The sequence below is a fragment of the Meles meles genome, chromosome Y, assembly GCF_922984935.1.
Source record: "Meles meles chromosome Y, mMelMel3.1 paternal haplotype, whole genome shotgun sequence".
NCBI lineage: Eukaryota > Metazoa > Chordata > Mammalia > Carnivora > Mustelidae > Meles > Meles meles.
The window spans coordinates 9,810,895-9,826,139 of record NC_060088.1 but is presented as its reverse complement, the minus strand read 5'-3'; the positions used below and the strand labels follow the sequence as shown (position 1 = coordinate 9,826,139).

Below are 15,245 nucleotides of genomic sequence, written 5' to 3'. Positions count from 1 at the left end.
TTCTTTGAAAGAATCCATAAGATTGATAAACCCCTGGCCAGACTCATCCAAAAGAAAATAGAAAGGACCCAAATCAATAAAATCATGAATGAAAGAGGAGAGATCACAACTAACACCAAAGAAATACAGACAATTATAAGAACATACTATGAGCAACTCTACGCCAACAAATTGGACAATCTGGAAGAAATGGATGCATTCCTAGAGACATATAAACTACCACAACTGAACCAGGAAGAAATAGAAAACCTGAACAGGCCCATAACCAGTAAGGAGATTGAAAGAGTCATCAAAAATCTCCAAACAAACAAAAGCCCAGGGCCAGACGACTTCCCAGGGGAATTCTACCAAACATTTAAAGAAGAACTAATTCCTAGTCTCCTGAAACTCTTCCAAAAAATAGAAAGGGAAGTAAAACTTCCAAACTCATTTTATGAGGACAGCATCACCTTGATCCCAAAACCAGACAAGGATCCCACCAAAAAAGAGAACTACAGACCAATATCCTTGATGAACACAGATGCAAAAATTCTCACCAAAATACTAGCCAATAGGATTCAACAGTACATTAAAAGGATTATTCACCACGATCAAGTGGGATTTATTCCAGGGCTGCAGGGTTGGTTCAACATCCGCAAATCAATCAATGTGATAGAACACATTAATAAAAGAAAGAACAAGAACCATATGATACTCTCCATAGATGCTGAAAAAGCATTTGACAAAGTACAGCATCCCTTCCTGATCAAAACTCTTCAAAGTGTAGGGATAGAGGGCACATACCTCAATATTATCCAAGCCGTCTATGAAAAACCCACTGCAAATATCATTCTCAATGGAGAAAAACTGAAAGCTTTTCCGTTAAGGTCAGGAACAGCAGGGATGTCCATGATCACCACTGCTATTCAACATAGTACTAGAAGTCCTAGTCTCAGCAATCAGACAACAACAAGAAATTAAAGGCATCCAAATTGGTAAAGAAGAAGTCAAACTATCACTCTTCGCAGATGATATGATACTACTATATCTGGAAAACCCAAAAGACTCCACTCCAAAACTGCTAGAACTTGTACAGGAATTCAGTAAAGTGTCAGGATATAAAATCAATGCACAAAAATCAGTTGCATTTCTGTACACCAACAACAAGACAGAAGAAAGCGAAATTAAGGAGTCAATCCCATTTACAATTGCACCCAAAACTATAAGATACCGAGGAATAAACCTCACCAAAGAGGCTAAGAATCTATATGCAGAAAACTATAAAGTACTCATGAAAGAAATTGAGGAAGACACAAAGACCTCGAATAGCCAAAGGAATATTGAAAAAGAAAGCCAAAGTTGGGGGCATCACAATTCCGGACTTCAAGCTCTATTACAAAGCTGTCATCATCAACACAGCATGGTACTGGCATAAAAACAGACACATAGATCAATGGAACAGAATAGAGAGGCCAGAAATAGACCCTCAACTCTATGGTCAACTAATCTTCGACAAAGCAGGAAAGAATGTCCAATGGAAAAAAAGACAGCCTCTTCAATAAACGGTGCTGGTAAAATTGGACATCCACATGCAGAAAAATGAAATTGGACCACTTCCTTACACCACACATGAAATTAGACTCTAAATGGATGAAGGACCTCAATGTGAGAAAGGAATCCATCCAAATCCTTGAGGAGAATGCAGGCAGCAACCTCTTCGACCTCAGCTGCAGCAACATCTTCCTAGGAACAACGGCAAAGGCAAGGGAAACAAGGGCAAAAATGAACTATTGGGATTTCATCAAGATCAAAAGCTTCTGCACAGCAACGGAAACAGTTCACAAAACCAAAAGACAACTGACAGAATGGGAGAAGATATTTGCAAATGACATATCAGATAAAGGGCTAGTATCCAAAATCTATAAGGAATTTAGCAAACTCAACACCCAAAGAACAAACAATCCAATCAAGAAATGGGCAGAGGACAGGAACAGACATTTCTCAAAGAGGACATCCAGATGGCCAACAGACATATGAAAAAGTGCTCCACGTCACTCGGCATCAGGGAAATACAAATCAAAACCACAATGAGATATCACCTCACACCAGTCAGAATGGCTAAAATTAACAAGTCAGGAACTGACAGATGCTGGCGAGGATGCGGAGAAAGGGGAACCCTCCTCCACTGTTGGTGGGAATGCAAGCTGGTGCAACCACTCTGGAAAACAGCATGGAGGTTCCTCAAAAAGTTGAAAATAGAACTAGCCTATGACCCAGCAATTGCAGTGCTGGGTATTTACCCTAAAGATACAAACGTGGTGATCCGAAGGGGCACGTGTACCCGAATGTTTATAGCAGCAATGTCTACAATAGCCAAACTATGGAAAGAACCTAGATGTCCATCAACAGATGAATGGATAAAGAAGAGGTGGTATATATACACAATGGAATACTATGCAGCCGTCAAAAGAAATGAAATCTTGCCATTTGCGACGATGTGGATGAAACTAGAGGGTATCATGGTTAGTGAAATAAGTCAATCGGAGAAAGACAACTATCATATGATCTCCCTGATATGAGGACATGGAGAAGCAAAATGGGGGGTTGGGGGATAGGAGAAGAATAAATGAAACAAGATGGGATTGGGAGGGAGACAAACCATAAATGACTCTTAATCTCACAAAACATACTGGGGGTTGCTGGGGGGAGGTGGGGTTGGGAGAGGGGGAGGGAGTTATGGACATTGGGGAGGGTATGTGCTATCGTGCGTGTTGTGTAGTGTGTAAACCTGGCGATTCACAGACCTGTACCCATACGGATAAAAATACATTATATGTTTATAAAAAAAAATTGGAAGGGGAGGCGAACAATAAGAGACTATGGACTCTGAAAAACAACCTGAGGGTTTTGAAGGGTCAGGGGTGGGAGACTGGGGGAACAGGTGGTGGGTAATAGGGAGGGCACGTTTTGCATGGAGCACTGGGTGTTGTGCAAAAACAATAAATATTGTTACGCTGAAAAAATAAATAAATTAAAAAAAAAGATGATAGAAATGATGGGACTCGAGTTGGCATGGGAAAAACAAATTAAAACCCAAGCAATCAAACAGAGTTTAGTGACAGAATGAAACATTCCAATATCAGAATTATTGGGATCTGTGAAGGGGTGGAGAGAGAGAGGTCTCAAATATATATTTCAGCACATCTTAGCTAAAAACTCCCCTAATCTGGAGAAGGAAATAAGCATTTGTGCCACGAGACAGAGAGGACCCCTCCCAAGATCAATGAGCATACACCGACATGACAACATATAATAATGCAATTCTCAAATCTTAGATCCAAGGAAACAATCTTGAAAGCAGTGAGAGGGAAAATATTTCTTACATACAGAGGGAGGAACATCAGAATAAGTCATACCTGTCCACAGAAACCTGGCAAACCAGAAAGGGCTGGCAAGACATATTCAGGGTACTGAATGAGAAGAACATGTGGCCAAGAATATTTTATCCAGCAAGGCTGTCATTCAGAATGGATGGAGAGAGCTTCTAAGATGGGCAGAAGCTGAAATAATATCTGACCATCGAGCCATCCTGCAAGGAATATTAAGGGGCAGGACTCTAAAATGGATCAAGATATAAAACAGAAAATTACAGTCTGTAGAAACAAGGGCTTCACAGGCAACTTGATGACAAAAAAAAAAAATCATCTTTTTCAATGATCACTCTCAATATGAAGGTCCTAAATGCTCCCATGAAATGGAACAGGGTTGCAGATTGGATGAAAGAAAGGGCCTATCCATATGCTGTCTACAAGAGACTCATTTTGAACCTAAAGATACTAAAAGTGAGGGGATGGGAGAACAATTTTTCATGCCAACAGACCTCAAAAGAAAGCTGGGGTAGCAATTTTCATATCGGGCAAATTAGATTTTAAGCTAAAGACTGTGGTTAGAAATACATAAGGATATTATATCATGCTTAAAGGGCAGTTGAGATGTCATACTCAGGGTACAATCACTGCCTCTACTGAATTAAAGTTCCAGCTGCATTGCAAGGACTATGGCATCTTCTGCTGATTCTATGCCTATAATCAGTTTCTTTTTTCATGTAAAAAGCCAGCCTAACTTCCAGCAAACATGCAGGTGGTTTTTTGGTAGGCAAGAAGTTTGGTAGAACGGGCAGTGATGCGGGTCAGGAAACACAGCTGAGTGACCTATTAATGGAGACCATTGATGAATCCCTTTCATAGCCAAATTTGGATTCGCACAAATACAAAAGTATCTATGAGTATTGGAGAGGAGAGAAATAACCAATGCAACTATTCAGTGTCACTCCATGTGTAGCCCCTTTTGGGAAGAAAATCTATTCTTTCTTTGAGAGACTTGCATTTCACCTGCCAAACAATTTCAAAGAGAGCGTGGCTGCAATTTAGGAAAATAAAACACAGTCTACCTCATGAAACCCAGACGTTAAATTTAAGTGTAATGATAGAATTACAGCTCTGTAACAGGGTTATTCTTTACAGATTCAAATTAAAGCGGTATAAGCATTGTGTTACATGTCACATTGTTTAAAGCTATTCCAGAGGGAAAGGAAAAAAAATACAATATGACAAAATATTAACGTAAGTTTAATTATTTAAATGCACGTAAATGAATGAAAGGAGGGTTTTTAAACTTTTTAAAAAATAGTTGTGATAGTGATGGTATTGTTTTGTAGGATGTACAGTCCTTTGTTTTAGAGAAATATATTGAAGAACTTAAAAATATCGTATAGTGTTCCAACTTGATTTCAATGTAATACAGTGCTATTAACCAAACTGGCCATGACTTTAAGGTTATTGAACCTCCCTGATGGATACATGGAGCTCATTGTACTATGGTTGTTAATAATAATTCTTATAAATGCCCATAATTTTTTATTGTTTAAATTTACAAAAAAAAATTAATCTCTCCTCACAACATGGGGCTCAAACCCACAACCCCCAGATCAAGAGTAGCATGTTCTATCAACTGAGTCAGCCATGTGCCCCACATTGTTTTTAAAGATTTATTAACAGAGAGATACACAGTGAGAGAGGGAGCACAAGTAAGGGAGGTGGGAGAGGGAGAAGCAGCCTTCTTGTCTAGCAGGGAGCCCGGTGCATGGCACAATACCAGGCCCCAGGGATCATGACCTGAGCCGAAGGCAGACTCTTAATGAACGAGAACACCACGATGCCCAAACATTTTTTTTAATAAGTTGAGTAAAAATAATCTATGGGATGTAGGCAGGGATGGGCTAAATTTGTGATAAATGTTAAGGAAGACACTTGTTATGATGAGCACTGGGTGTTATATGTAAATGATGAATCACTAAATTCTACACTGAAACCAGTATTACCAGATGTGTTAACTAGAATTTAAATAAGGTTTAAAAAAATAAACTTAAAAAAAGTACGTTGTGTTGCAATTTACTTATTGGTCAGAAACAGGCAAAACTTTACATCTAAACTCTAAGGATTTAGTATCCAGAAAGGAGCATCAAAAGATCTTCTGGAAAGATGGCTATGGTGTATTCCAATCCTGATGCATGAGTGTATTATCTTTATAAGAATTCTTTTTTTTTTTTTTTTTTGGTTCCACAGTAAATTTTATTTAGACCTTTATAAGAATTCTTCAAGCAGTACTTTTATGTTTGTTTTCATTTTTATGTTTTGAGGAATTAACAACATGGTTCACGTTTTCTTAAGAAGTAATGAGTAAGTGTCCATCATAGATAAATGGACAAAATTGGTACACAAAGGACTACTCTCCAATCTTAAATGGAAAGGAAGTTTGAACAAATGCAATTGTACAATTCCACTTATATGAGTTTGAAGTAGTCAGATTCATAGAGAGTAGAATAGTGGTTGCCAGGGACTGGAGCAAGGCCAATTTGAAGAGTACTAAAGTTCCAGATATGGATGATGGTGATGTTTGCCACAAATATGAATACAGTTAATGCCACTGAGCCACACACTTAAACATAGTTAAAATGGTAAATTTATGTTACATATATTTTATCACAATTTTACTAAAAAGAAAAAAATAATGTATAATGGGTTGTTCGGAGTGCATGAAAATGTTCATAATAAAATTTTATAGTTAAAATCCAAATTTAAAAACCCTGTATATTAAACATAATTTCCTACAACATCAAAATCAATATATGAAACCAGAAGCACCTGCTTATGTTGAGCCTGATACAATCTACAAATTGTCTGTAACAGACATATCCTCCCAGTTTCCCACTGGCCTTCTAATTCCCTAGTTTCAATCATTGTCCAGAAGGATGTGAATTTATTCCTTTAAACTGAGGACACATGTTTCATGGAATCTACAGAGATATAACTGCAACCTGAAATGAGTGTAGGAGGGAAGTCGTTGTACACTTACCCATCATACACTTTTATCCCCACCCCAGACCGAACTTGGGTTTATTTGCCCATAGAAGCCTAATTGTCCCGGGAAGCAAATTAGTGAGGATGACCTCATTACTGTCAAATCTATGTTAGGAACAAGAGAACCCACTTTCAAACCAAGTTTTGAGCACCGCATCTCCTAATGCCTGTTCATGTACAGCTTTTTCACCTCGCAAGGAATGTGTAAAAAGTTAAAAAGAATGAGTAAAGGAGGAAGTAGCAGAAGTTAGGTCAGAAGGATAAGTGGAATATGATTATCAGGTTTGGATGATTCAGCAAGGATTCTGGTAATTACATCATTAAGAAGGGAGGCCATGCCAAAATTTTGAGCAAAGGACTCACCTTCACTCAGGTGTCAAAATCCAAGAGCACAATCTTCTTTTGTTTATTTTTAACTTTTATTCATTTTTAAAATTTTTTACCAGTGTTCCAGAATTCATTGCTTATACACCATACCCAGTTTTCCATGCAATATGTGCCCTCCATAACACCCAACAGCAGGCTCACCCAACCTTTTAAATCTCAACCTGATCAAGCCTCTCCTGCAACCCTGAGCAGTTATCAAGATGTTGGATTTTATGTGTCATCTTAAGTGGGCCACAGGATGCCTAGAGATTTCGTTAAACATGATTTTCGGAGGTGTTTGAGAAGGTGTTTCTGGATGAGTTTACCATTTGAATTTCTAGACTAAAAGAGGCAGATTGTCTTTTTTTTTTTTTTTTTTTTTTAAAACACAGGTAGGCCTCAGCCAACTTGTCGATGACCTGAATTGAACAAAAACGCTGGGCTTAAAGAATTGGCTCAGCCTATATTCAAGCTGGGTCATGGGTCTCGCCCTGCTTTGGACTCAGACTCCAACTGGAATAACTTTCTTGCTTCTCAAGCCTTTGGACTTACACTAAACTGTTGGCCATCTAGAGTCTTGTCTTTGCAGATCTGGACTACAGAGCTTGGATTTCTCAGCCTTCACAAGTTTATGTGAATGAAGCTTGTTGATATATCTCTCCTAAGATGAGTAATAGTTGCACGTGGTCTGTCTTTTAACTAAAAAAGGATACATAATGTTTATTGAGTCTGAATTTGAAGGGCCAATTACTCTTTTGGGTGTGTTACTCTGATCAATTTGTTGGGTGGCCCAAGAAGTTGCTGGTTTTAGGAGCCCACAGCAGCAGAAAATTCTGCAACAGTTCCAGACACCCCTGCAAAGTGCTCTGTGTATGTGAGACGTACAATCTAGCAGACTCAATGGGGCTTGGTCTGTGGCAGCTAGGGATACTCTTTGGAGCCTTTGATAGGGTTGTACATGTGACCTGTAGCACAGTCCCTTAGAATGTTTTAGTAAACCCCTGCCATGCTTACTCTGCCTTTGAGAACCAGCCTTTGGTCTGTTACTGGGCATTAGCAGAGACTACCATATAGGAACTGGACCGTGGAATAATGATGGAACCTCATATGCCCATTATGAACGGGGAGTTATCTGACCCATTAGGCCATAAAGTTGGGCATGCACAGCAACATTGCATCATCAAATGGAAGTGGTATACCTGAGATCAGGCCCAAGGAAGTTGTAAAAGCACAAGGAAATTAGATGACCTCGTGGCCCAAATGCCTGTGATCCCCACTCTTGCTACACTGCCTTCTGAAAGCCTGAACTGCTTGCCGCAGGGGGTTCCTACGATCGGTTGACTGAGAAAGACTCAGGCCTGGTCTCAGACAGTTCTACGCTATACATAGACACCACCTAAAAGTAGACAGCTGCAACAGCACAGCCCCTCTCTGGCACATCCCTGGGCTGGGGGTGAAAGAAAATCCTCCAGAGGGCAGAATGTTGAACAGTCCTGGGTGAGGTTTGGGTGGTATCCTTCACCACCCAAGTGGTACCAATGAAGAAGACACAGGTATGGATGTGCCAGCAGAAGACTGTGCCTTCTGCTATGTGGAGACGTGTGTGCCTTCCATTATCTGTAGGGACAGCTGGGAGACTCCTGCTGTCAGATTTAACATACGAAACCCCCTCAGTCTCAGAAGCAAGCCCTTTCCTCAATGGTAGGAGGCCTGAAGGCTTTTGAGGAAAAGAACAAGGAGTCCTAGGGAAAGGGGTTGGGCTGGAGCAAGAAAAGCCTTTGTTCTGTTGATGTGCTCTGCAAAATAATTTCATTAGTAAGTGTATAATGTATCTTAAGGCCCTGGCATCACAGTCCAGGAGAGCTTATGGAGCCAATTTGTGGATGGTCTCCATGCATCAAGTGAGGTGGGATGGGACCATGTTCTTACAGGAAAAAAAGTTTATGGAGTAGCGAAAGTACATTCTCAAATGATAACAGTATACATAGGCACAACACGTACCATACGCCACCTTATAGACATTAAATGCCGTTATCCCTCATAACAACCCTTTATTCCTTTATTTTTTTCACACGTGGAACTGAGACACAAAGCAGTTAAGGTATGTGAGAACGCAACACACATTGGCAAGGCTTAGTATTCAGACCCACAGTCTGGGTCCAGGGTGTCTACTATATCTCAAAATAGTATGGCAGGTGGCTGGAGGTAGCAAAGATAGGATTAGAAAGTGAGTGAAATTTAACACAGGGCAAAGGAAGACCTGCTCTGTAGCCTAAAACTGCCTCTCTCTTGTTTGAGGAGGTAGGACAGGAGGAAAAGGAATCATCACACCTCATATTTATTAGATGAGCTGCACTTAATCTTCTCTGTCTCATAACCTTGGATTTGGGACCCATTCCATGTTTCTGGGATGGGACTGAACTCTTTGAATTATGTCCTGAACAAAGGTATAGGTAGCCCATCATTTCCCAGACGAAACAGGCCATGGGCCATTGCCAAAACCAGGACATGCCACATCTGCGTTAATAAGCCTTTATTAACAGTTCCAACTCTAAATAGGAGAAAGCAACCACAAAAAAAGTTCTCAACAGGATGTAAAGTTTATGTGCCTGGCCAGCACATGTTTGGGCACAACTAGAAGGCATCTGAAAGTAAACTATCTGGGGTCTGGGGAGTCAGCGGATGGTGTAGCGTACATAGGGAACCTCGACATCCTCGCCAGTATCATCGTTGCAGCACAGCTCAAGCACCAGTGCCCTCACATGGTGACCCAGCTTTCGCTTCGACACATGGCTCACAATTTCTGTCATCCTGGGGAGAGAGAGGAGAGGGTCAGGGACATAGCAAGAGAGGAGACACATATGGGGCTGAAGAAGGTAGGGAAAGCCATGACCACAAGTAGTAAGGCTCTCCACCCCACACAGGGCCTTCCTCATCCTGCCCAGTGGCCAACTCACGGCTGATCCAACCGTTCCTGGAGTTTGGTAGCTGGCATGAAAAAGGAGTACAGCATGGATACACCTCGGGACAGCATGGTAATCTCTAATTTGTGCTCTGTCTGGAGAGGGTGGGACGGAGGACAGACAACAGTGTCACAGAAAAGGAGAATACGAATCACCTGCACAATCACCGCCCCTAGGTGGAGTGAGTGTAGAAAACCTCACCTTAAAGTAGTCAAGGAACTGTTTGAGAGTCATCTCTTCACCATTAGGCTGCAGCCCCTGCACCTCAAAGCGATCCCACAAGGTCCACTCTTGGTTATAGTACTGTAGGACAAACACAGGGGAGTCTAATATGGGCTAACCCAGATGATCCTAGCGTAACCACTGAACTTGAGTTTTTAAGATAGATCAATCACAACCTTCTTTCGTCCTAAGCCACCTGGGGCCCCATATCAGTGTGCAAGCAAGTGATAATCTTATTCTGACCAATGTGTCTACCAACAAGGCGATCCTGTTATCTTCTTCACTAATCTTCTACTTCCTTGACCTTCCCATTTAATATCTAACTATCCTGACCTTCTCATTACTTCTCAAAGATGCCAGTCACATTTGTACTTGGCACAATGCAAAGAACTGTATAATGAACGGACAGATGGTATACAAAGAGTATGGTACCCAAACATGCAAAGAGCATCATCTGCTATGAGTCAGCTGTCCAGGGATACAGGTGCACGCACACCCTACCCACCACATACATAAAGACTCACTCACTGATGGGCAAAACCAAAGGTTTTCATATAAGCAGGCCCCTACCTGGTGCCGGGGTGGGGCAAGAGGTTCAGAGAAGCTGAAGAAGGGCAGGGCCAAGTTCATAAAGCTGTTCTTATAAGATTCAAGCTGCCGGTGTCCCTGCACCACTTTATATAGCTCCAGACACACGAGGCCAACTATAGCTGCTGTGGTTGTGGCAATTGCAGGGATGATTTTCCCTGCAATCAGCTTGCTCTGCCAGAGAGAAGATGACCAGCAGAGGCCATCATTAGAGAGGTTCAGGGTCTACAGAGGAGGATAAATGTGGGAGACTCACCCTTGGGAAAGGGTGAAAGCTTAAGCTCTAAATACTACCATTACCTTATGCCGATCTGCAGGGGGAATATTATAATTTTCTGCTCGGAGGTTGGATGCAGCCACAATGAAATCCATATGAAAGTTGGTATTATCATCCTGTTGTGAATGAGAAGAGAGGACCAGTATGGAAGAGGGAGGGAGTGAGAAGAAAACAAGGTTTCTTGGCTACTAAGGATTCAACTATATTTGCACCTCAACACACTGCAGACCAGCCAAAGAATCTGGCAGGCCTAATCCCACAGAAGCCTATGATGCCTCAGCCTGTGTTCCCACCCTGTTGACGGTCCCAACCCTCCCCAGCACCTTTTCAAAGTTGATAGGGTACATCTTGAAACCAGGGAGTTTCTCTGGGCTGGGAAGCATGGCTTTGAGCTCCTGTAGGCGGCTATCATCTGTAGGAAGAGAGGGGCATGTTAGTCCTTTACATTCCAGGCCCGGGTATGAGGAGAAAGGAGACTAGAATGGGGCAGAGATTTCAGACAGCTCAAGGATCAGACAGATCATGGAGACACACTGCGGGAAAGTGCTGAGGGTGCAGGGAAATGTGGAACAGAAAACACCCACACAAGAAAGAAAGATGTAGACAGGAGTAGGACCATAAGAAAGAGATATAAATGGAGATGCTGAACAAAGATAATAGCAATAACAATGGATGTAGACAGTAACACTATTCAGAACATGTAAGGGATGGAAGCAGTCCAAGCGTCCATTCATGAATGAATGGCTAAAGAAGTCACATGTCCACACAATGGGCTATTACGCAGCTATCAAAAAGCCAGAGTGCTTTATGTTAGAGACAGAAAGACAACTACTTTAAGATGCCACTGACATGAGATATTTATCTCTAAGAATCCAACTTCATAGACACAGAAGACTGAACAGTAGTTGCCAGGGCCTGGGCAGGAGACTGGGGAATTACTTTAGCGTGGACAGAATTTCATAATTTAAAGGTGAGAAAGTCCTGGAGATGTTTCACAACAGCATTGATTTTATTTTAATGCTGCTAAACAGAACACTTAAAAATGGTTAACACTTGGGTGGCTCCGCCGGTTAAGTGTCCACATTTGGATCAGAGTCCTGGGATTAAGCCCCAAAGGGAGGCTCCTTCTCCCTCCCCCTTATCTGCTACTCCCCCTGCTTGTGCCTGTACATGATCTCTCTCTGTTGAATAAATACATTTAAACCTTTTTTTTAAGTGCTTAACACTATAAATCTTAGGTGTTTCTACTGTAACACTTTAAGAATGTAGGTTACGATACAGAGATAGGAGATTTTTTTTTTTAAAGATTGTATTTATTTATTTGACAGAGAGAGAGAGAGATCACAAGCAGGCAGAGGCAGGCAGAGAGAGAGAGGAGGAAGCAGGCTCCCTGCTGAGCAGAAAGCCCCATGCGGGGCTCGATCCCAGGACTCTGGGATCATGACCTGAGCCGAAGGCAGAGGCTTTAACCCACTGAGCCACCCAGGCGCCCCGAGATAGGAGATTTTAAAGAGTTCCACAGACATACATGGGAGATACTTGGAGGAGAGAGAAATGGTAACACAACAGAAATAGAGGGGAAGAAAATATGAGCAGCAGCAGTAGGGAAAAATGGGAAGAGAAGAGAAATGTGAACAGGATAAAATCAAAATGTGAAATGAATAATAGGAATGGCAGAGATATAAATTACGTATGGAGGATGGGCTAGAAGGAAATACATGCAGTGTTGACAACTCTAGAGATACACACAAAGAAATATACAGAGAGGAACAAGAGAGACGAGTTAGTTGGAAAAGAGCAGGATCGGGACAAATATACAGAGGAAAAAATGGAAAGATATATACAGAAAATATACAAAATAGAGACGGACTTAGAGAGTATCCAACAGATATGGGACAGCTAACAGGAGATTGAAGCTGGAAGTTGGAGGGTAGTTATAAATGGTAAGATGAGGAGGAAGACCTTGGTGAGGAAATGAAGAAAGACATGGAGGTCAAAACATACATTGAAAATACATACAGATGGAACTTGGGGATATGGATGGAGATCAGGAAGGAGTTGACCCGGGGAAGACATCAAAGAAAACTATTTGCCAACAGTCTGAAAAACAGAGGAAGAATAAAATGGAGGAAAGGAGAACAAAAATACAAACACACACACAGAAAGAAGATGTACAATTAATCCTGAGAGCCAGAATGGGAAAAAGAAAAATGGGAAGAGAAAGGAGGAATACATGAAAGAATTTTCTTCAATCACCCATCTTAACACTGGAGGAAACAAAGACCACAGGAAAGCATGGGTCAAACTCAGGCCTGGGAACTCAGAGCAGAGAAACCAGGACAACTAGTGTAGAAATGTGGACATAAGATAAATGGAACAGTGCTCTGAGCCAACTGGATTAAGCACCCTCACCAACAGAAGCACTGGCGTTTTGAAGCTCCCTGTCAGAGATGTGGATCCTGACACCAGACTTGGGGGCGAATTCAGGGATGTCCATAGACTGCAGAAGTATGGCCACAGCAGCTCGGTCCTGAGACCCCATCAGCCCATAGGTCTGGGCAAAGAGATTGGCAGCAGCCATCACATAATCCAGATGCAGGGGCTAGAAGGCAAGATATGGACTAGTGAGCAGATCGGTCCTCACCCTGGAAACTCAGGCCTTCTTCCCAGCCACCACTATCCACCCCAACCAAGGATAAAATGGTTAACAATAGAGGGAGGGAAGGGGAGACTTACATTGTTGACATCAAAGATGAGCGGGTGTGGACAGCGTTTGGGCCCAGACCAGAATAGGGCTCCAGAGCTTGTAAGCTAAGAGGATAGAAAGGGTTGGGGAGCAGGGCCTGAGAGGAGACAATCCTGACTCCTTATCTCAGACCTAGATGTCCCAGCTCACTATCCCTGGACATTGACTTTGTGATATATATGCAGAGCTATTTATCAGTATCTTACGAATTTTCAGGCATTAAACCAACTTAAATAACTTAGTAAGTACAAATTAATCCTCAAAAAACTCCCAAGATCTAGGTCATCATTATTCAGAGATGAGGATACTAATATGCAGAGAAAAAATATATGACTAGCTGTAAGTCAAATGAAGCTAGAATGTGAACAGATTGTACTCTTTTTTTTTTCTTTTTTTAAGATTTATTTACTTCTTTTGAGGAGAGGAGCGGGGGTAGAGGGAGAGGGAGAAACAGTCTTAGGCTAAGTACAGTAAGTCAAGCAGAGAAAGACAATTATCACGTGGTTTCACTTATATGTGGAACATAAGGAATAGCATGGATGACATTAGGAGGAGAAGAAAGGGAAAAATGAAGGGGGTAAATCAGAGGAGGAGACGAACCATGAGAGACTGTGGATTCCAGGAAACAAACAGGGTTTCAGAGGGTGGGGGTGGCCTTGCCAGTGATGGGTATTACGGAGGGAATGCACTGCACGGAGCACTGGGTGTTATACACAAACAATGAATCATGCACCACTCCATCAAAAACCAATGATGTATTGTATGGTGACTAACATAATATAATAAAAAATGTTAAGTATAAATAAATCAAAATCTTAAAAAAATGTAAAACTCAACACCAAAAAACAAATAACCCAACTAAAAATGGGCAGAACACACGAATAGATATTTTTCCAAAGTAAACATACAGATGACCAACAGACACATGAAAAAAAGTTCACCACCACCCATCATCAGGGAAATGCAAATCAAAACTACAATGAGATATAATCTCACACCCATTAGAATGGCTAAAATCAACAAAATAAGAAACGACAACTGTTGGTAAGGATGTGGAGAAAAAGGAACAGTCATGCACTGTTGGTGGAAATGGAAAGTGGTGCCACCACTGTGGAAAACAGTATGGAGTTTCCTCAAAAAGTTAAAAAGGGAACTACCCTATAACCTAGCAATTGCACTACTGGCTATTTACCCAAAGAATACAAAAATACTAATTCACAGGGATACCTGCACCCTGATGTTTATCACAACATTATGGAAACAGCCCCAAAGTCATTTAATGATAACTGCATAGATAGAAGATATGGTATATCTATACAACAGAATATTACCTGACCATAAAAAAGGAATGAAGTCTTGCCATTTGTAATGGCATGCATAGAACTAGAGACTGTTAGGCTAACTGAGTAAGTCAGAGAAAGACAAATACCATATGATTTCACACATATGTGGAATTTAGCAGATGAGCAAAGGGGTAGAGAGAGAGAGAGAGAGAGAGAGAGAGAGAGAGACAACCAAGAAACAGCCTCTTAACTCAGAGAACAAACTGATGATTAGCAGTAGCAACGTGGAGGGGGATGGGTAAAACAGGTAATAGGGAGTTGAGGGAAACTGGAAGTGGAGTATGAACCACGAGAGACTACGGACTCTGAAAAACAACCAGAGGGTTTTGAAGGGGCTGGGGG

At 41.5% G+C, this 15,245-nt stretch overlaps 1 protein-coding gene across 1 annotated transcript; it reads right to left on the bottom strand.

Moving 5' to 3' along the window:
• Window positions 1-9,314: 9,314 nt before the first annotated feature.
• On the bottom strand, window positions 9,315-13,621 carry LOC123935863 (ubiquitin-like modifier-activating enzyme 1). Its single transcript, XM_045996701.1, has 8 exons — window positions 13,551-13,621; window positions 13,227-13,416; window positions 11,138-11,226; window positions 10,838-10,930; window positions 10,520-10,711; window positions 9,929-10,030; window positions 9,722-9,822; window positions 9,315-9,575 (listed from the first exon to the last, which is right to left on the bottom strand). The coding sequence occupies exons 2-8, from the start codon at window positions 13,393-13,395 to the stop codon at window positions 9,440-9,442; spliced, it is 882 nt and encodes a 293-aa protein (XP_045852657.1). The 5' UTR covers window positions 13,396-13,416; window positions 13,551-13,621; the 3' UTR covers window positions 9,315-9,439.
• Window positions 13,622-15,245: the final 1,624 nt, after the last annotated feature.

Excerpts from the sequence above, each read along its gene's own strand:
- LOC123935863 (XM_045996701.1), bottom strand. The coding sequence starts at position 13,395 with ATGGCTGCTGCCAATCTCTTTGCCCAGACCTATGGGCTGATGGGGTCT. Across the intron at positions 11,227-13,226 it reads AAACGCCAGTGCTTCTGTTG|ATGATAGCCGCCTACAGGAG; the intron begins GTGAGGGTGCTT and ends CTCTTCCTACAG. Across the intron at positions 10,931-11,137 it reads ACCCTATCAACTTTGAAAAG|GATGATAATACCAACTTTCA; the intron begins GTGCTGGGGAGG and ends CATTCACAACAG.